The 23,796-nt window shown below is 36.9% G+C and overlaps 1 protein-coding gene across 2 annotated transcripts in view; it reads left to right on the top strand.

Moving 5' to 3' along the window:
• jade2 (jade family PHD finger 2) overlaps positions 1–23,796 on the top strand; it is a 157,500-nt gene that overhangs the window by 17,674 nt on the left and 116,030 nt on the right. For both annotated transcript variants that reach the window (XM_028466125.1, XM_028466124.1), the window contains exons 2-3: positions 5,915–5,978; positions 13,791–13,876. In XM_028466125.1, coding sequence (XP_028321926.1) covers positions 5,915–5,978; positions 13,791–13,876 — 150 coding nt within the window. The remainder of the gene's footprint in view (positions 1–5,914; positions 5,979–13,790; positions 13,877–23,796) is intronic.

Below are 23,796 nucleotides of genomic sequence, written 5' to 3'. Positions count from 1 at the left end.
GTAGTTTTTGTCACTTTGTAATTTACCTAAACTAAGCTCAACTTGGAGGAAGAAAGTGCCTCGAAGATTTTTGTTTATTTTGATATTCATTTTAGTCCTTTTTTTTAAAAATCAAATGCAATGGCAGTGACTGAAGAAATGTGGAGCATTTTTCTTCAGGTTTTGCGACTTTCTGGGGAATTTTCTTCCCTTTCTAACCATCCAACATATTGTGATAGAGCAGAGAGCAGACATTTAAAGATGTTCCCTAATATATTCAACAGACAGATATAAGCCTGGTGTATCTTATATTTCGACTCCCTGGTCTGGTTGAGACGAAACTTTCCCTTCATTTGTCTAGAAAAAGCTGAATTGCTCAATCTGCTCTTTGAACTGTGTCACTGGATCGATATCGGACTTTTTTCCTTCAATGGATGTAGAAAGAATGAGGTGGAAGGAAATAAAAAGGCATCAGGAACAGATAAAAGAATAATATGTAATCATCAAAAATAGGAACGATGGACTTTGAGGCCTGGGGTCTGCATCATCACTGCTCTCCCACTTTGTTTGACATTATCAACATCATTGCATTGCCTCTGAAAATATGTATATTATACACACACTGCAGCTGCACAGGGCGCTTAATGCATTTAGCCCTTTAGTACTGCTATTCCATGCTTGATTACAGGGAAATAAAACATTATGGATCTTGCATAGACTTTACTTAATACTTCTTTATAGAAGTATAAAGTTATAGATTTAGCTTTAAACCTTCCACTAAAGTGTTACAAGATGTAGATTTCATGCTCCTCCCTGTAATAGACCAGGATTAGACACAGAGGCTGTAATAGGGATACCTTAGATGTTTTAGTTTAGGTTTAACAATTGAGTTTATTCGTGATTTAAAGCCTATGACTTCAGACAAAAACCACAGAATTAACTTCCGGAAATGGGAAAGAGCTATAAAGGATCGAATACACCGTTCTGTAGGGCTGCACCATTTTGACTAAAACCCTAATTGAGATTTTTCGGACCAATATTGCGATTGCGATTCAATTTGCGATTTTTAAATTTGATACATTTAAATGCGTAAACTGCTAAAATGATGAGTGAAGGAAGTCTTGTTACTTGGAGACTGTCCAAGAACATATTCTTGCTCAAATTGCCCCACATTAGAACAAAAGACATTAATGTACTTTCAAAAATATTTGGTATTATGTGGACGCTAGAGACAGAAGAAAAAAAAGCTCAGCCTCTTGACGTTACGTTGTTGCAGAAGTATGAAACTCGATTGCGATTCGATATCGATAAACCTTGCAGCCCTGCCGTTCTTCACCGACATGTTTTGGAAGAATATCACTCGTTTTTACCATTTCCCCACCATTAAACACGTGGTTAAATGACACGTGTAGCAAGTTTTTAGAAGAGATTAAAGAAAAATTAAACACGAGACAACTCGATTTCGCTAGATCTCGCAAGATTTTCAGGGACCGTTTTGTCCTGCTTTTCTGAAGCAGAGAAAGGTCAAATTATTGAGAAGATCTAACTTCAATATTCCCTACTAAGCATTTTAACAGGATTTTGGGATACTTCAGATGTCAGTGATTACAAAAAATTTGGGATAAACCAATAAAATTGAGTTTGAGAACATTTAAGACAAAAAAAACTGGAGGCCCTATAATTGTGCTTTTCTACTTGGCAGGAAAACAAATGCAATGAAAGCAATCAATAGCAGATTTCTCAAACAACAGGCCTTTATTTAAAGCAACAAACATTTTCTACTTTCCAATGCAACAGTGTTAACTGACTTCACCACATTGTAAATAAAACTTGCATCATTGGCAATAAATTGTTGTTTTAGCGACTTGTCTGGAAGTTTAATAGCTGAACTCAAATGGATCCCATGGTGTGAATTTACAGGTGGAGACTGAAAGATGTACTTAACTACTGTCCTCTTAGGCAGGGAGATGAGATGGAGCTTGTAAGAAAGACTTGGAAAGCAAAGCAGCAGACGCTGAGGAAGTCAATGATGTACTTAACCTTGGTCTGCACGCTCACTGTGTCCCTGTTATTTTAACCCAAGCAAAATGTAAACGAAGGGCAGTGCGAGCGAAATGGCAGGACTGTGGGAAGGAACCGGTCAAAAAGGCAACAAAATGAAAGAAAAAAAAAAAAGCCATTTCTATTTCTTTTTTTCCCCCATCAGCATAAATGTCAATGTGGGTAAGCGTGTGCAAGGCAGGCGGGGAACCCGGGGTACAGGAAGAGCCCCATAAAGGAGGGAATAGTCCAGTTTTAGTGCCACATAAATCTCTGCTCCCTTCACTGACGGCTGTAAAGCTTTTCCTTTCAGCTTCCTGTCTCACTCTGGCACTTCACCAAAACCTCCTTTTGACTCTCTGCTCCTGTCTCTCTCTCTCTCTCTTTTTTTTTTTTTTTTGCTCCATTTCTTTTCCTCTCAGACTCTCTTGACCCATGATCTCCTTTTATCCCCTATCTGCCGCTCCATATTTCTCTCTTTGACCCTCAAGCCAGCAGGAGCAGAGATTAAATGTTTCTTTAGGCTGTAATTTTCTCTCCGCTTTGATCTTTTGTGCCCTGTTTCCATCACTTAATATTGATTTCTTGTCAAAAGATATAGACAAAAAAAAAAAAAAAAAACCCTCATTCCTGAGTGTTTTAAAGCATCGCTGAAACAAAAGCATTTCAAGCATCTTTTATTGCTCAATGAAAAACAGGTACTGAAATATAATTTTGTGAATGTCGTACCTTTTTGTGAGCTATTGTGACATTTTAGGGCGAAAGGCACAACCTGCTCTGCCGTAGCGAGCAAAGAAATTCACTCCAAATATTCTCAGAGTAGCTGCACAGCAGGTGGTCAGAACATTCAGTCAGAGTAATATTTCTCTTCACAATGAATGCAAGTCTGGCCAATAGATAAGATAAGAAAAGATAGGATGACAGAGGATAAGAAGAACATAAGATAATACAGAATATTCTAGGACAAGATAAGGAAATATAATAAGATCGAAAAAGATAAGACAAGCTAGGATAAGATATAATATGCTCTGATAAGATCAGGTACGCTTGGATAAATACAAGACAGGGAAGAAAAATATGAGCTTACAGTTCAACTAGGATAAGATATAATAAGGTTGGGTTAAGATTAGACAAAATTTGATAAGATTGATAAGGATAAGACATTTTAATCTTGAATAAGACAAGCTATTGTATGATAGGATAAGCTTGGATAAAAGCTATGACAAGAGAAAATAAGCTTATATAAGATAGGACAAAATATAATAAAAAAAGATAGATTTAGATTAGATAAGTTAGGATAATATATAATAGGCTTGGATAAAATAGCACAAGGTAGGATACGATACTGTAGGATAAGTTTAGATAAGATATATTAAGGTCAGATAAGATAAGACAAGCTAGTATAAGATAGGATGAGCTTGGATGAGATGAGTAACGCTAGGCTAAAATATGCTACAAGCAGATAAACTAAGATAATATATTAAGGTTGGATAAAATGAGACAAAATATGATGAGATACAAAAAGTTAAGACAAGATGGGATATGTTATGATAAGATTAAATCACCTTGGATAAGATAAGACAAGCTTGTGTATGATAGGATAAGCTTGGAGGAGATAAGATATGTGAGGATAAGATAAGCTACGAGCAGATAATGATAATCTATCAAGGTTGGATAAAATGAGACAAAATAGGATAAGATAGAAAAAGTTAGTATAATATCTATCTATAAAAGGTGTCTGTGTGTGTATAAATATTTCAGATTGACCTGAGACTTTCAACATGGCTGCTGCTTGGTTCAAAGGTGTGCAATGTTGGATTTGTTTGGACTGCAATGATACAGCTAAACCTCCTGCTTTTCTATAGCAAGACATACTTTCTATGGACACTGCACTAATAAGATATAATAAATAAGATCTGATAAACTAGGAAAGGACAAGTTAAGAAAAAGAGTTAAAATAAGATCAAATGGAATTGAACTAAATTAATGATGCAGTAAGTGGCATCTAATTACAGTTAGTAGAAAGTTTGCCAAAAATGATGAGTATTTTAAATGATGATGAGTATTTTAAATGTTGCTTCATTCACTTTATGGCAGTAGGTAGCCCCAGTAAGGCAACATCCTGGTACTTTTCCTTATTCATTATTTCATTAGCGTAAGGTTTAGAAAATACTGATTTGTGTCCAGCTGCATCTGTACTAACATCCACTAGGGATGTAACGATTAATCGTAAGGCAGTTAAAAATCGATTCATAGGTATCACGGTTGATATCGATTTTTTTGAAATTTGAACCGCAGTACTTTTTTTTAACCAGCAGAGGGCTGGTGTAGGCGGCGGGCGGAGTCTGCTAATACTTTCTTTCTGGCCGCCTTCTACTCTTAAATATGTTAATAAATGATTCATTACCCCTTTAGCACCGAAAGAATATCTGTAATATTACTTGAATATCTGTAAAAGTCACGTTTTTCTATTAGCTCTGTCTGCTAGCATAGCTTCTCTTCTTCACTACTAGAATAGCTGCATGCCAACCGACCACTGTGTTACCAGCGCCCTCTGCTGGTCCAAACAAATAGGACGTAAATCAGTGCAATCACGGTTTTTTTTTTTTTTTTAAAGTCCAATTGTTAAGGCACAAAATACATTTTCAGTTGCACTTTTAAAAGAAAAAGAACTATTATGCAGTTTTGCATTGTTTATTATAGAACCAGAATTTAAATTAATAGGCTTAATTTTCATTTCTATTATTCCTTTATTTATTTCATTCAAGATTTATTTTTAGTTAAATTACATTGTTTTGAATAGTTCATCAAGGGATTCTTTTGACAATGAAATATAAAAGGAAAATAATACAGTATTTTCTAGTTTCTTTCCCCAAAAAAAAAATTGTCTACAGTCCCATTTTGTAAAATAAATCGTGAGAGAATCGTATCGTGAACCCAGTATCGTGAATCGAATCGTATCGGGAGTTGAGTGAATCGTTACATCCCTAACATCCACTGATTAATTCTTACATCTTAAAGTGCTTGTCTATGTTTTGTATTGTACTTTCACAAACTGTGAGGACTGTGTATCACAGCATAATACAACATGCCTCCGTATAAAGGAGTAAATGTAATTTAAATGTGATCCCGACACAATCATTGCATCACATCGCTCAGTGATTTAACGCTTTGAGGAGATCATAAATCACGTTTTGTAATATTTCAGCATGTGCTGCTCACAGGATGCACATTTCACTGAAATCCATTCCTCATGTGTTACTACGGCTGAATTGCAGAACGTTGCTTGTCGCTCCATTTTTCACTCCGACTCTCTCTGAGTTAGAGTGACAAATTATCTAATGAATTACGATGGCATTGTAACGGGATGGCCTCATGAGAGGGGAGGCTTTTTAGGCTTCTTTATCTCTAATGCACACAGCTGCTACACGCTTTAGAAAGACTCCTAGATCTTATCTGGCTGAGAACAGCTTGGATTTTGCCACGCGATGAGTCAAATGAGAAGAGAAGCACTTTTCGAATGGAAGCAGTCGCAGGGAAAATGCGTTCATACAAAGCGGATAATACACGTTTTAATTATCAGTTGACTCGTGCAAGGATTCCTGCTGCACAACCCGAGCAAACCAATCTATTGTATCATTGTGAAGTTCCCAATGAGTCCGGAGCATTAGTGTGTAGCGGTGATGAAGTCGGTTTATTCTGGCAGCTTGCCCACAGCAGGCTCTGACAGATTGGTGCATTCAGCGCATTATTACATTAACACTTGTGTTTTCATGGTGAACATCTTCTCACTCGTCATTTTTCTCTCTTTTCTGCCTCTCTCCTCCCCCCCCGCCCTCCCCTCTGCCTGCCTGCGTGCCTGCCACCCCCCCCCCCCCCCCCCCCCCGCTGACAGATGGAGAGCGAAAAGAAGAGGAGAAAATACTCCACCAGCAGCAACGACTCTGACACCACTGACAGTAAGTTGGAGAGAGAAAAATTCATGCGTTTGTTTGTGTGTGTGTGTGTGTGTGTGTGTGTGAGAAGAAAAGGAATTTCCAGCACTGCTGCCGTATCCCACAGTGGTTTTTTTAAAAAAAAAAATATTTATATCAGTGCTGCTGCACAGAGACTGTCTTCCTATCACACATCTTTCTCTCCTTCCCTCATTAAAACTTACTTTCCAAAATAAAGCTGCAACAGAAATAATACAAACAAATATAATGCAATCACTTCCAGGATTTAGACATTCTAACATCCATTTATTTGCGCCCTAAAGTTCATTTAAAACATTAGATTAGTTCTTTATTAGACTACAGAATCCATTTCTTTCAATGTGCCATTGTATTTCAAACCAAACACTTTGGTTATTGTTTTTTTTAAAGCCTCAATGCTAAATGAAACTGCACACACTACTGTAAGTAGTGCTTCCACAACGTGTTTGTCATTAATCTGTTTATTCTCGCACAACATTTCTGCAATTTAATGAAAACTCTCAAGTGCTTTCAAGTGAGGATGCAAGTGTAGCATCACTTAACTGGTGATTATTAACCCTCTCATCAACAGCTGAGATTCTGCCTCCTTCACCCATGACTCCACATCAGACCAGATGACTCACTAGATTTAAACATTTCCTCAGTATTGGTCTGCAAAGATGAGTTTAGTTTAGTTTATTAAGATCCTCATTACCTGCAGCAGAGTTGTAGCTATTCTTCCTTTGGTCCAACAAAATTGTACGTACAAAAAACCCCAAAACATACAAAAAAACCTTAAAAAAGCAATTAAAAATAAGAAAAACAAAAGCAGTGCAGCTTAAAGCCTCACCATTTTGTCCCTAATTTATACATACATTTTAATCTATTATTGTTTTTTAATCTATTTATTAGGGAACTCATGAATGTCAGAATTTTAATGTGTGAATAGATATGTGCTGTGTTTTATTGTTTCTGCATTAGCGCTTTCTCTGTAAACAAAGTTCCTAATGGATGAATAAAGTTGATTTGATTTGATACTCGTATATATTACTGAATACAATATCTTACCTCCTAGATACATATATAATATTACATATCATATACATTTACATCTTATATCTTAATCTTTTATCACCAAATACAACATTATATATCCTTCATATACACATTCATATAAATACAGTGACAAGCCCAGCATCAAATCCCCGTCTGATGGGTAGGCTGGGAAAATGTGGTGTACAGAGGACCGTTTACCTATCTCCAGGCTTCTCTGTTGAGGATTTTGCCACTAGAACCAATTTTCGGATAAGCAAGAGACCACTTGTACAGTGTTTCACCGATCCAGGCTCAGTCAGTGGATATACATGATGGTGCATCATGGTTAATTGCCAGTTTCAGATGGTTCCGGGGAGCTGTTATCTGATATTGCAGACTGAGACTGTGGGTATGTAAAATGCACTGTATATTGCCCTTCTTGTACGCTGATAGTCCCACCTATAGAGCTCTTCCTCCAACATGGCCCATGGATTTCCAGAATAAAAAAACAGAAGTGAAAACTGGGTTGTCAAATTAACAATTATTGCGCATTGTTTGGGACATATCCTATCTGGTATTTGATTGATTTTACTCATAAAGTTACATTGAATTAAAACTTGTGTCAAAAATGGTGACCTCGAGACTTGAAGATGGCACTTCAAGCCTCATTTGACAACACTACCCGTTTGCAGCCAAAGGCGTGACTACTAAGTACCAACTTGGAGTTGTTTTTATGCAATCTTGTGCTCTACCTGACTGATTTGCATTTTGTTGCATATTTTGCATCCATGTGTCACTCGCTGTGCTGCCAGAGCAACAGCCTCGGGATGTTTAGTGCCTGAGACGCAAATACTGCAGCTGCACAGTCAATAAAACCCACATCTCACATTCGCGGTGTGCCTTTTACTTAGTATGTCGGGGCTTCCGTGCTTTGTGGGTAATTCACTGGCTGGGGGATCAATATAAATCAGACAATGGATGCAAACTTGGATCCACTGGCAGATGTGTTATCTGCCCTGAGTCCTGACACAGATTCAGAACCATCGGCGAAGACTGTTTGGAACATGTGGCCAGTGTAGCACATTACCATCGCTGGCAGCTGCAGCTGGAAACTCAGCTGGTAATAAACAGGCTTTGACATACTATGTCACACGAGCAAACTTGGCTGGAGCAGCTAATCGCTGCCTTCAAAATATGAGCATTTAGTCAGCCAGCCGTTTTAATGCCATTTTAAATGTCATTCTTTCTGGCTTTTGTCAGCTCAGTGTGACTAATTCCTGGCATTTTACAGCAAGAATGGGGTTTTCAGGCCATTCTTATTGCCTTAAAAGTAACAGAAAAGACTGGAAATTAGATTGGCTTACAGTGAAAAGAGCGCTGAGACGTCACGTTTGGTTGGAACTCTTTAACCCCTGATGAAATACACAAGTTACTAAATATTGGTTTTATAGCTACAAACTGGAGGCCAGATAGACTACAAATGTCTCTATTGCAGCTTGCTTGCTTACTTGTGTTTTCAGATAGACTGTTAGTTGTGGTAATGCTTTCACTTCACTGATGTATGAAACCAACCAACAGCGACCATGATAATAGCAATCAGTGGTTGTGCTGTTGATGGAGGCCAATGGGGTGTAGTTAGATGCCCCATCACCATTGAGTGTAACATACTCTGTTGTTGAAAGATGCTGACATAGATTTGTTTTGGAGCTTTTAGGCGAATTAATAAAATATTGTATTTTGAAGAGCCTGATCTGAAATGAACATATTTAAGTCCATCATGTGAAAAATGACTGCGATGAAAAATGACGGGATTTGATCTGACCAAGTTAGTTTTTGTATGTTTTTTGACTTCATCACAATGACTTACTTCAAAAGGTGTTTCTCATGCTGTATTAATGCTGCGATCTGAAAATAGGAGGAGCTCCCTACTTCAGTAAGTCCCAAACGTTGACTGCTAGGCTTCCTTGTTGTAGTTGTTAGTAGGCCTGGGCAATATATTGAGATTCAAGATAGATTGAGTTTTCAATTTTCACGATATAGAAAATTGTAATATCGCCTATATCGATATATTTGTATTTTATAGCTTATTTTTTATTAAAATACTGGTGTTAGGAGCTCCTTGTATTCTCTACTTCTCAAAATAGCATGAAAAACACAGTTAAATGATCACTGCATCCTAACCCAGACCTTCCCCTAAACAAGCCACAATACAGAACTCACTCACACGTGCTGTCCCTTAGAGGAGGAAAAAGACTAAAGTGTAACACATTGTGCAGCTTTTTGTGTTAATAAATGAGCCTGTGTGGCATTTTTCATCAACAAAATTGACCCAGAATTGTCTTTCTGGTCAGACTTTATTGAGTTAAAAATATCAATGTTTATATCGTATATTGTCATTTTGAGAAAAAAATATCTAGATATGAGTTTTGGTCCATAACACATCTACGTCTTAGAAGAAGGTCCTGGGTTCAAGCCCCCGGGTGCATGTGTTTTCTCAATGTACTGTTGCAGGCACGGCACCAGGAATTTTTCTCTCCCGTTGCTAAGGGGTGCAGGATTAATATGTGGGGGTACTGATAATTAAAAAATTTTTTTTTTTTTTTTAAGGCGTTTCTAATTTTTTCTTCAATAAAAGAAGTTGTGCAACACAGAATGTTAGATATACATGTAGTTTTAACTGAATTTGGTCCAAGAATATTTAACAAATTAGTTAAGCATAACAAAAGTGACCACAAGGCAACGTGACCTATTCAACACCTGACAGCCACTCTTTTGCCTTCTAGTAATCAGACAGTAAATCTAAAATGCAAAACGTCAGGGAAGAACTAACTCACCATAGTTGTTTTATAGGAGAACGATGTGTGTTGTTGTTGTTGTTTCTGCGTGTTTGGACAGGCAGGCAAGATTGCTGAGTCGAGGGTTTGCCTTTCGGTTTTTCAGGTATGTTTTAACGCACCGCATGCAGGAAAAGCTACGCTCACGTGAAGCGGAGGTGACAGAAATGGGTAAAAGTTTGTAGAGGCTCCCTTGGAGACGGGCTCTTATTCTTCATTTTCTACGGAAACTCTTTTTTCTTAATTATCGATTGCACATCGATGCATCCCCTGTCATACACACACACTGTAGTATATGTTAATCAACGGGCCCCATTAAATGGGGTACGAGCAGTGATTTGATTGGAACAGAACGGCTACTCTGGATTTTTTTTTTGTTTTTGAACTCAATAAATTAATGATAAAATGTTTTAAGATATTAAATGAAATGATCAAGGAGCTTAACTGGGGCTACACAAATTCCTGACGGGGCTATAGCACCCCCTAGCACCGTCCCTGTACTGGTGGCTTCCCACACCATCCAAAAACATGTAAGTTATAAGTTATGAGAATGTTACCAAATCCTAAACTTCATATCGAACAAAGAAAACAATTTTCTACACTTTTGGTTTTCAAGTTTTACCATTTAAAAAAATAAATAAAATGTAAGAAACAGAAGTGGATTTCTTAGCGGTAAGGCTTTCAGTCTGAATCCAGGTGTTTGCACCACTGGTGAGAGCTTTGACAGGCCTCTGATGTGGTGGCAGATCATGTAGAAGGTAATTACAGCAGGTTTAGCAGAGCTGACCACACCTCCAACACACACTGCTTCTTGTGGCCATGCAGCGGGGGGCTCCAGCTGCATGTGTTCACCAGAAATGATCAAGTTTCTAATTGAAGGATGCCCTTGGTAATTCAGGCTGCTGTGCACCAACCTGCAGCTTTTAATTATCACTAAGTTTTGATGCTAACCTCCAACTGTGCTGTGGTCTGTTGGTTTATCTGGCCACGGTGATGGAGCTGTGATCTGTGATGGTGGAGGTTCTGTAGATACTTTGACTATAGGATGTAACCTGAATACATACGGATAAACTAAACATTCACCTTCGCCTCTCCACGATACCAACCTATCATGAGACAGAATGAAGGTTCAACACTGTTTTAGTGCTCGTTGACAAAAGTGCATGAATTTTCTCATTATCCAATCTTTTCTTGTTTTCTAGACCGACTTATCCATGGGTTGCTGCAAAAACATTCCCATGAGCTGTGGGTATTATCATGATCACAGAGGAACAAAGGGATCTTGGTTTGATTTCCAGGCTTCATTGTCTTAATGGCATACCGTAATTCTGATTCTATTTAAAATTTAAGGACAATCTGTGGTACTATCAAGGTTTGAGTTTGTTTGTTTTTCTTTTTTTATATATACAGCACGTCTAATTTTTAAGTAAATAATCTCAACCCGATGCATTGAGGATTAAATTAAGATAAGGCAAGAAATCCGAAAAAATATATATAGTTTGATATAGTTTTGTGTTACAAAGTAAAACGTTAAAATAAGGTTATTTTCCACAAGATTCAAATGTATCAAAATAAAGGAGAAGTGCAAATGAATTATTATTATTATTATTAATAAAGATAATAATCAGTGTCAGAGTTCCCTTCCCTTTCATTCCTTTCCTTCCCTGAGTTTCATTCATTTTTTCTCTTTTTCACATATACAGCACATTTAATTTTGAAGTAAATAATCTAAACCTGATGCATTGAGGATTAAATGAAGATATAGCAAGAAATCCGAAAAAAGAATAAAAAAAAATCTATTGTTTTATCTATTTTTTCTATACATATGTGAAAAATATGTGTAAAACATAAAAATAAGGTTATTTCAAATGTATTAAAATAAAGTAAATGTACAAATGAATTTTTGAGCAGACATATTATTACAATTATAAGTGTATACATGGGTCTTATCTATCATTTTGAACATATCTGATTGTTTTTCTCTGTTGGAGTTTCCTTGTATACAGAGGTTTTTGTTCCATTATCCTTGTTTTTTTGTTTTCTTGTCCCTGCTCGAAGTTTAACTAATAAATAAAATTAATTATCATTATTATTTTTATTAATTAAGATATAATCAGAATCAGTTTTATTGCCAAGTAACAATACAAGGAATTTGACATGGTGGATGGTGTGGAAAAAAAACAACAAAACAAACCATAAACAGCATAATAATAATAATAATAATAATAATAATAATAATAATAATTCTAATAATTTTGATGGGTTTTTGTTTTACCGTTAATCTTTTTGTCAACATTTTGGGATTTAGTTTCCTTTGAATGATGATGGACATAAATTTGGTGAGGTGTTCACTGACACTCAGTAAAACAGAGCGTTGCCTGGTGAAGGGTGGAATCTATTTCCTGTGGTGACAGCAGGCTGTAATTACTTATGGGCGGCCACTGATTTGATGCTGAGTGGCCCCTGGCCGTGTCGCGCAGCATCGATTAAAGAATGAATCTCCACACCCGTACAGCCTAAATGGTAAATAAATAGATGAGTGGGATGATTTATGTAGGTTTGACTCGTTTATCAACTGAGCGAGTGTATGTACTCTATGTACAAATCAGACTGAGAGTCAGTTTGCGTGCCGCCTCTTCGTCACTATTATATCTCCGTGTTGTAATTAATTTGTCAATTAAATGCAGTTTCTAATGGCAACCCTTAGTACGGAAAACACACACACAGGTGCTGGGATATTGGCTTCAGGTTAATCGCAATTATGTTGACATTTTAATGAGGTCGTGAAGGACCACATTGGACCAAATGCTTTACAAGCTATTTAAAATGGCATGACTTATTAAACCTCTTGAATAGATCATTATCAGTCTACTTGAATTAGATGTCTGAGGCTATGGTCAGGCTGTTTTTCTCTGAGTGTTTCCATGTCGACAGTAAATCTTCTCCATCAGTCCAAATTCAACAAAACTAAACCTTAAACAAAGTCTTTGTTAAGACTTCTGTAAGGTTATTATTTCTGAAGTGTAGAGAGAAACCTGAATAACTACGGTAAATGGTGGCGAACGTGATGAAAAATCCATTCAACCATTTCCTTATTAATTGATCCACGATGGGTAACATTTAACATTTAAAAGGATGTATGCATTTTTAATCTTGCACACACACTTCCCCAGACTAAGATTTGACGATGTATTGCGATATTTCACAGCGCGATTATCGCATCGATCCAAAAAATGTCCAAATTGATTGATTGATTTTTTTTTTAAATTCATGTTCTTTAAAGAAAAAAAATGATTTAATTGCGTTAACATATGCATGGCACGTAAAGGCCCGTTCACTAGGTGTGTACTGGGTACTTTAATAGATGTATGTGGTTACTTAAGTACTTAACAGAATCAGAATCTGTTGTAGAAAATGTTTTTTGATTGTTTGATAAACATACCATTTGTTTTTTTATATTGGTACTTGAATTGCAATTAGTTACCATTTACTTGTTGTTGCAAGTTTAAAAAAAAAACGTGTTTCGTTTTTTGTTTTTTTTTTTGTTTTTGTGTGTGTGTAATCTATTTTTATGGGTATCTTTTCGCAAGCTTAGGGCTCATGTGCCGCTGGTTGGCATTGTGGTGTAAATCTCTGTAAAATAAGTTTGAACAAGCCCTGATTCTTTAAATGTTTGTTTGTATAAAACTGAAAAATCTTTAAATAAAGTGTTCAAAAAAAAAAAAAAAAAAACATGTTTCATACCGTTTTGTACTTATAAACATCTCAATATATCACAAAACCAATAATTACAAATTTCACCTTTACAATATCGTTTAGTATCGGGATATCTTATGTCGAATTGTCAGATTCCTGACATCGCACACCCCTATTCCAGACTAATGTGGAATTTTAGATTAAAAAATGCAATCCAAAAATAACTCATTTCTAATTTTTCTTCCTCCTGCAGGTCAAGTGACATCATGGTCCAGATCATCCAAGAACACAGGCACCAGCAGCACATGGGTTCGGCACCAGCACAAGAAACCATCAGAGGTTGGTCCCTGTCACACTTTGTATCTGTGGTTCAGCTTAGAACAAAGACATGTGGAGGCTTGGACTGGTTTTCAACTTTTGTACGAGATGTTTGGGAAAAAGAAAAAAAAAAAAAAGCCAATTCAGCACGTTTCAGTTTATGCATGTGGTTTCTGGAGCTCATGTGTCAGAACTGCTGCTGTGGGTGTGTGTTACACATTTGAGCTCCTGTCAGCACTGTGAGTTTGACTTTCATCCATGTGGCTACAACATGGTCCTTTTAGTGGATGTTTATTTCTCCTTCCTCCACCCTATCTGTTCAACACATGTTTACCACTAATTCATTCACTATGGTTTAATCCTGTCATCCTGACATTGATTAGCGACTCCAATGAACCTAACATACTGTACATGTTTTCACTTCCGATACGATACCGATAGTGCAGCCTTGAGGATTGGCCGATACCGATTCGATATGATATCAGCACGAATCATACATACTTTTATTACTTATTTTGTGGAATGTTAGAAAAGGCTTGATCAAGTGATGTCAGTAACAGTAGGTATGAGGAAAAACTGACCCATTTATTATTAACCACATGGTTACATACATTTTAACCTTCAACATAATATCTACAGTATTCTACAATTGAATAAATATAATATATTTTGGAGATTTTAGATGCAGTCCGATAAAATCCGATATTAGTTTTCTGGCTGTTATCGGACTGATATCAATATCGGATCGGGACACCCTAGTTGTTATAGTGTGCAAGGAAACTAAAGCAATATATATGGAATCAGAACAGTATCATAATGAATGAACTCTTGCAGGGTTTTTCACAAATGCACATGCTTTGTTTCACAGTTGTATTCCAGATTCACAAATGCACACGATCACATATCAGTAGCTCTACAATTGGTTTAAAAGTGTGGAGAAAATGTAAGAAGCCATATGATTGGCTGAAAGCAAGCACATCTTGATTGGCTGATGAATCTGTCAATCAGTATTATCAGCCAATGGTGACGTTTGTTGACCCGCGACGTCACGGCAGTCTCAAAATTCACCGCAGAGATTTCTCTCACAAATACACAGAAGTTTCACAGCACAGAAGCGGTTTGTAAATGCGCATTCAGCAATTTACATTATCTGGGGATTTCTATTACAAGTGTGCCTCAAAATAATATTTGTGAAACAGATCGTGTGCATTTGTGAATCTGAAATACAACTGTGAAACAAATATGTATTTGTGAACCAGTGTGTGCATTTGTGAAACAGATCGTGTGCATTTGTGAAACAGATCGTGTGCATTTGTGAAAAACCCTGCAAGAGTTCATTCATTATGATACTGTTCTGATTCCATAAATATACAACCATATGGAGAATATGCAAACTCCACACCCAGTGGTCAGAGGTCTACGCTGATGTTTAAAGCTTATGTTTAAGCTACAAATCACACATTAAATCACTGTGCTGCTCCTGCTGTACTAACCAGGGTTCAATTACAATTACATCTTCAATTATCTATGTTCAATTACAACTGCGATGACCAATTTTTCCAATCAAAATGAAAATTTTCCCATGAAAGTTAATTACAATTACTGAGCCTTTAATGAATAAGCCCATAAAACATGATCTTCCTCTTATGTTAGATTTTTGTTTGCATCTCTTATGAAAACAGGTCAGTTTTGTTCCATGTCTTAAATCAGCTGTAAAATACAAAAAAAAAAAAATATCTATCATCCAATTTTTATCTTTTGGGCACCTTGTAAGGCTTCCTAATCAAAGGAAATATAAGTTTTTTCTGTCAGTATACCCCTAGATTTAAATTTATTTTAAATGGTAAAATGATCCTACAGAGAAGTGAGAGGTAGTGGGAAAAGTTGATTTGAAGCACGTTTTGATAATTGTTAACTCTGTATGTTTAAGCCATAGAACTGTAACATGGTTCCACAGGTTTGCATTTAATTGACAGTTTTTATAGAATCTTAATGCTAATTACAATTACAAAGTCGATTATCTGAACTCAATTACAGTTCACTTATGATTACAACAGCAACAGATTTTTGTAGATCATAGTAATTAATTATCAATTACACGATTACAATTATAATTGACCTCAACCCTGGTACTAACCCTAAGTAATACTAGGTTGCTCCCTACATTTTATAATAAAATGTGCATTTTACTTCCTACGTTTTCAGTTTAAAGTTCTAAATCCAGCCACTTCAGTAGTAGTGGTTCAACCTTTGAACCTCACAGTACCTGAGACCTCTCTTTGAGGAAATGCATGAGTTTCTTCATGCGATTTGTAATAAAAAGGGTATAAAAGACACATTGATGCATGAGTAGAGATGTTTAAAATATGAAACAATACATTGCTTGTTATTGTCTTGTTTTTCCCCTTCTGATTGTGGCATTATTACTTTTTTGTTAACACTTTACTTGAAGTTTTATTAGGGTTGCACTGAATATTTGGTAACCAAATATATTTGGCTGAATATTGCAAAAAAGCAATTTAACTCATTCCTTTGGTGGAGTGAGTTAAAAGCAAGGCCGAATAGTAGCGTGTGATGTAATCAAACAACGTGCAGTGATTTTGAGTCGGAAAAGTGTGTGCGCAGTGCTGCAGCTCCTACTTTCCGCACTCAAACACAGCCAGACTCTCTACTTTTCGCTTACCGCTCTCCGTCACCGCATAAAAGTTGGAAGTTGTCCAATTCCACAGCCGAGTTCGTTGTTGGCTCTGTGAGCCACGAATCCGTAAACATCTGGTGTAGCATTAGCACGGAGTGCTAACAGCTAATGTGTGTAAACAATGGGTCCGTGGCTCGAAGCAGTGACTCCCAACACCATCGGCAGCAGAAAAAGTTGTGCAGTTTATATTTACATATTTGGCAATAAAGTATAATATTTATTCTAAATTCAACTGTAGTGTTGTTTTAGCTGTAAGATAGTTGGAGAGGGAGGAGCTCACATTCTAGGAGGCGTGTTAGGTGACGTCACCTGCCAACATGGGCAAAATCCAACTCGCCCGTTTAAAGCTGACTTTTTACAAAATGTGGAATAACAAGGGAGGGAGGAAACTTTTTCAACTTTGTCCCCCTGAATGAGGCTAAAGGGATGTATATCACTGTAGCAAAACCATTATAAAGTGATTTTTTTCATCATACATCCCCTTTAATGCACTTTCCTTTATTTTCTGAATGCATGTTTGTTTTATTTGAAGGCCTAATATAAATGAAAAACTTTGTGCTTTTTTGAAAAGCAAAGGCTCTTGGAATATCTAAAAACTGTCAGAATATTCAATAAACATTTACTCTCTTAAAAAACATGTCTAAAAATGTATTCTAGGCTATTTATGCAATATTAAAAAAAATAGTGAAAAACTTTCTATTCGGTATTCGGCCAAGCGTTTATGATTTACTCGGCATTGGCCACAACTTTTCATTTCGGTGCATCTCTAAGTTTTATACATAAAGGCTGACGTTATGCTGTCATTATTATGATGAACGACTTTGAATGGCAGCTTAATGACAGCCTTTGTGAAACCTTATTTATGCTAATGACAGATAATGACAGCATAATGTCAGCCTTATGTATAAAACTTCACGTAAAGTGTTTTTCCTTGAATGTCTGTTTTGCAAGGACTCCTTTTTATATATATATATATATATATTTTTTTTTGAGAGTCCCCATAATAATAAACTTCTTTTTGGAATGATCGAAATCATTCCAAAAAGAAGGAACATGCCGTTACCTCTAAATTTTAAAAATACCATAACAACATTTAAAAGCAGTAAGAAAGACCTTCACAAAATAACATTTAAACCACCTTTAAGAGGAAAAACACACTTCTCTCGATCGTCAAGCTTCATCTTGAAAAAAAAAAAAAAAAATTGGGTTACGTTTTAAAAAGAATATGAAAAGCAAAAAAAAAACCCATTGATATATGAATCATCAGAAGAGCATCTGATCATTTGATCTGTCAGGTTAACCACAGTCTGCTAAACGCTCCAGTCAGCAGTCGCTCTCTGTGATTTGTACTAAAGCTTCTCTGCTCTGACCCCAACCCTCAGCAGAAGAGCTCGTGGTCACGTCCCCTTTCATGAGGGCGCTCTCATGTTCCAGGGTGGTTACAATTTACTGCAATCTGTCTCATTTTCAACGTGTTGAGCAAATACTTTGATATCTTTAAGAAATCTTCCCTTTGAGCCAGAAAATCAAAAAGATCCCACGTGTGGTAAGCGAAAGCTTAAATATCATTGAGTCCGCAGAAGAAACACATGCAGACATGGGTTCTCATTGCCTCTGCACACAGGTATTTTAGAGCGGGGGTTCTCAACCTTGAGGTCAGGACCTCATTTGGGGCCACGAGACACTACACCAAACTTGCCATTATTTGAACCTATTTCCACCACCTTTCTTCACATTTTTCCCACTTTCAATACATTTTTGGCACCTATAAACCCTTTCCACAATGTTTCCAACTTAATGTTGCATATATTGACCCATTATTGTCACATTTTATGTTTATTTTTTGCCAATTTATCCACATTCATGATTTGTAATGCCCATTATTTGCCAGTTTAAACTGTTCTCGACTTTTTAAATTCCATTACCCATGCACAACTTGCAACTTTTAACCAATTTCTGCAGTTTTTAAAATCCTATTTCACCATCTTTTCCACCATTTCTGGTCACTTTTAACTCATTTAATTTCTTATTAAAACAAGGATTTACATATTTAAAATGACTATATACTATGGCGTAAATAATAATACTGTCTAGATAGCAGTGGATATTATTCAGATGAATAAACAAATGTGGTTCTCACAGATTCATATAACAATGGGCCATCATTAGGGATGGGCCCTAAAAAGCGCTCCCCTTTATTCCCTCCTATAGATGGCACCTTCAGGTACAGTGGGGGTCCTCGGTCTCTGGCACCTTTATTTTTGGGGGTTGCTGGCTGAAATGGTTCAGAACCACTGTTTTAGAGCATGTTGAGAATGAGAAAAAAAAATACTTGAATAACTTAAAGGTCACGACTAATGATATTTTAACTACTAATGATAATCAAGTGCAAAGTGAGATGTCTTGCAGGTTTTACGTAAATAGTACATGTCATATACCCTCTTAATAAAATGATACACAGTTATTTATTGTCCCTGATGTTTATCAAAAGTTTGATCTTCATAAACTCTTCATTTTAAATAAAGTTCAGCACCTTTTTGAATAAATTTCAAGGATGAAACCCAACCTTATTGTACGATATTTTTTAGCATAAGAGGCCCTCATCACTGCAGGGGAGAAGCGACAAGTGTTGGCTGAGTAGCGCTGGTAAACTAATGCTTTTATCCCAATTCAATTTTATCACGATACTTAATTGCCGTATCAATAGTGACTAATTCAATAGTAACCCCTATAGTGCGATTTTAATTTCTTTATCCAAAAATGAAATTTGAACCATACAATTCCAGAAACAATAGCAGTAATAATGATAACAATATAGAAATAGTAATAACTAGAGCAATAAAAGTCGAATTCCACCCCAAAAAAACCAACAATGCACATCAGAGATCAATATATTTTCCCACGCTTACTGGTAACTCTTGGTTCTGCCACTACATCTATTCAACCTAAACAGTCCCGTGACTTAAGGCTAGAATACCAAAGAATTTAGGAGACTATGCTGAGCTTCGGGTGAAGCGAAGGTGTGGCAAAACTAGCCTTGTAATGAGAGCGTAGCTCTTTGCTAAAAATGAGCACTCTCATCTTTTCGATGCACTTAGAAGTGGTTAGCATGGTTGCACTTGGTGGGGAAAAAAAAAGCTTCCATTTATGCCCAGCTGTTTAGACCCTAGAAGTAGAGATTGAAAATTCTGCCGTTGTAGAAAACAGGAAGTCATCGTGAGACACAGTAAACACTTGCAGAGAAGGTACAAACTGGTCCTGTGGTTAATGGCTAAGAGCATAAGTTTAGAACAAAGTGAAAGGTGTTACTTCCTCTGTTGAGAAGGAGAAGCTGCCTCACATTCATTGCGTGCACTGTGATGTGATGATGGAGGAGAGCTTTGGTCTCTGGTGACAAAAGCAAAGCTTCAGACTTTTCTGCTGATCTTCCTTTTTTGGTAAATTGACTCTTGTTACAATATCACAAATTACATTGTACACACGCGCACGCACACGCACACACACACACAGGATACCACAGTATATTCGTGCAGAAACACGAACACACAGTCTACACTGTGCTGTGGGGATTTCCTTTTGGCTTGTGGCATTAAGCTTCAATGCCACATTTGTAATCCCATGACCATGACTTATCGAATTCCATTTTTTCATTTTAGTGTTTCAGATCATTCAATGCTTTAAAGAATACACAACCCATCATATGAATGCACTTTAATAAATGTCTTTGGAGTCCTTTATATTACATTCATGGTTTTTGATTGTCATTTTCATTTTTCCATAAAAACTACATTTTGTTTCTCGGGGTCAGCAGAATACAAGAAAAGAAATATTAACCGAAATATAGTTCAATACAAACATAATACAACAGGAATAACTAATAGAAACACATAATAAGTAGCCTTCAAGCAAGTAATATCCCTTTAAATGTAGGCTTTGCCATTTTCAGCCAATCAGCATTCACACGCCATGCTGTCGTCATGTCAGAATTACACATATTTCTGCTCCCATAGTCTATGTGAGAGAGCATTTCAACCTGACATTTTGGCGCTTAGTTACAGTGTTGTCCTGTTCCTTTGATGTTATGATGTTGTTCTTAAGAAGACCAGCAACATTATGGTGGATGGACTATCCAAACCATTGGATGCCTTTAACCTCATAAAAGCAGTTGGTTACATAAATCGTGCACTTCCTCGCTATTTAATCGCATATGCAGCTTCTAAAGCGTCTCTCATTCCTACTAAACAAGTTTTGCGCACAAAAGTCTTATAGTTGACTTTTCTGTTTTCTGGATTGACTCTCTTTAAGTCTAATAGGTGAACATACCTGTATTTTAGGAGATGTGTATATATTGCTTTGCTTTTCACACAGCTGCTGTGGTAAAAAAAAAAAAAATGTCTTTTTCTTCTCAAGATCACATCTGGTTGGTGTTTTTGCAAGAGAATTACAAATACTATTTGTTTGTATGCATTTTGATGGATAAGCTACAGTATGTCCTGTTTGATTATTACTATTAATTCAGCATAAGTGAGATAACTTTATTTATCTTGACACACAAGGCAGTCTAAGACCTAACAATTTTGGAAATTCTAACACATTTTTGCACCAATTTAAACACAAACAAGATGTGGAGACACTGTCTCATTGCCTAAACAGAGTTTTAATTATCTGTTATTTCATGAGATTCATCATCACATTGCTAATTTGTAATGTTTTACAGTTCATAATTTACAACTTGGCATTTGGCAAAAAAAAAAAGAAGAAAATCTGCAGCTTGCAGCCTACCCTACGACATTGTGCTCATAAATCCCTCCCGTTCACAGCTGAGATGAATGGCAGGTTGAAGTGTAAAACGTGTGAGATGTCTTTGGATCCAAACTCTAATTCTTTTCAATTACGCTCATGTGTCAAACATGCTGTTGTTTGCTTTGCTAGTTAATTACCTCCCCCAGGTGAACATGGGGAATGACGGGGGAAACATCTCTACTGTTAGAGATTTTAAATGCAGTAGAAAGTCTAAAGTGTAAGTATAATTAAAAGCTGAGTTATGTTAATGGACATGTTGAAGAGAAGAGGAGCTGCTCCCTGTGCAGTGTAGCAGGAAGGAAGTGGCATCGGTTTTGGTTTCTGAGGTAAAACAAGGACTGAGCAGGTGCAAAAACTCTTGCATTTGAATTATGCATTGATGCTGACTTCTGTCGGAGCTTTGTAAGAAAACTGATAAGTGATAAATATCAGTCCCAACAGGATCTTCACTTTAAATTTCTGGGATTTTATGACCAATTTCTATTTTATTAAGAGAAATATTATGTCATGATTTGAGGAAAATTTAAGGATTTTGAAAGAATGTATAGTTTTTTTAAACTGTTTAACATTAAAAATGACTGCAATCATGTGATATAAACACTGGGAAAACTATAAGCCCCTGCAAATATTCTTGAGTTTCATTTACACAGTGATTCATGTTTTCTCTGTCATTTTTATTTTCTCCTGCGTGCCGAATTGGATGCTCCAAAGGGCTGGATTTGGCCCCCGAGCCATGAGTTTGACACACGAGGTGTAGAGGCTTATGCACATATGCCAAGTGCAATGTGCGCAACCTTTGCGGCAGTCTTTAGTTTTACACTTTACTTCACGTGCCCTGTAAAGACTCATCAGCCTAATTTATTTTGATGATTTTTATGAACTGTGTGTTTATCTTTGACAAGAGCTTGGTTTGGTCAGCTTGACTTTCAAAATAAAAGAAACTGCATGCTTATCAAATATTGTTCTAAGGTCCAGGAATATCTATTGTTTTATTTGGGAAAATTAGTTCATGTATCACTTCAACATCCCCCATGGCACGTCTCAATTAAGTTGTTTGGAGGTTAAATGCCTTGCTCAAAGACACTTGAGAGCTTTTCCCTGATTGCACTGATGTATGAACACTTTAGGGCCCACTTAACCTTTAACCTGCGGTCCTGAGCACACTTTTTGCATTTAATTGGTTGGATAAGATAATCATTTATTATTTCCCCCCACCCCCACCAAAAAAAAAAAGATCTTCTTTACTCAATTGCAAACACAATCAGAGGGCAACATTTTCGTTCACCAAAGGCCAAAAACCCCATCTGTTCAAACAGCAGACTCAGTCAGTCAAAGCCCTATTGAAGTGGGAACAAAGCTTAATTGCGTGACCTTTGAGTGAAGCCCTGGCAATCAGCCTGCCCTTGGCGTTGAGGGGAGCACCGCCGATCCACGCGTCATTCAGACCGGGAACTTGTGATAAGGAGCCCGCCGCGTTCGAGGAATCTCAAAAGGACTTGTTCACTGTCTCGTCTTACGCTAATGAGGGGCATAAATTGTAGGCTGAGTCTTTTCAGAGCTCCGCACCATGATGCCGGCCCATTGGAGCGGATGTGACATTTTCTATCCAAGAGGTGAGAAGGAACTAAAAAAAAAAAAAAAAAGAGCAAAAAGGAAATCCTTTTCACATCTTGATCAAGGCCTTTATGTGTCGCCTGAAAAGTGTCGCGCTGCCAAAAGCTGATGCTACACATGATTGATGTGAGAGAAAGATGTTTCCACATAATACTTTTGACTCCTTATTGCTGAAGCTTTCCCGCCCCTTTCCTCCCTCTCATCCATCCTGCGTTGAGGCATTGAGCAACGAGCGCACTCAAAGGTTGATTTAGGCCTACGCTTTTTTTGTGCACTGCTTGGTGCCTGATCTGAACAAAGGACAAGCTGCCACCGGACACAATCTCTGACTCTGTTGAGACAAAAAAGTCGAAATGGGGCATGAATGGCACTTTAGGGATCGGATGTTATAATCCTGAGGGCGTTATGAAAAAGGTCTCATGCAGATGTATGCATATTTGACCTCATATGATTTAAAAAAAAAACCCAATGAGGAGCTAGTACCTATAAAAGCTAACATGAGCAGCACTCTTGAAGTTTTTCTTCAGTTATCAAGCAAATGAAATATACTTTATTCACCAGTTAGGAACTTTATTTACAGAGAGAGCGCCAGTGCAGCAACAATAAAACACAGAGCCAATAAAACACAGCACATATCCATTCACACTTTAAAATTCTGACATTCATGAGTTCCCTAATAAATAGTTAAAAAACCAATAATAATAGATTAAAAACAAATGGCCAGATTTCTGAATGGTTATTTAGTGTCTAAAGGTGCTTGTAGTACAAGAAGGGGTGGTTTTACATCTCTGATGGATCTTTCCTCCTCTGAATCACTATAATATCC

The sequence above is a fragment of the Gouania willdenowi genome, chromosome 14, assembly GCF_900634775.1.
Source record: "Gouania willdenowi chromosome 14, fGouWil2.1, whole genome shotgun sequence".
Taxonomy (NCBI): Eukaryota; Metazoa; Chordata; class Actinopteri; order Blenniiformes; family Gobiesocidae; genus Gouania; species Gouania willdenowi.
The sequence above is the reverse complement of the archived record's forward strand: the minus strand, read 5'-3'. Positions and strand labels throughout refer to the sequence as shown.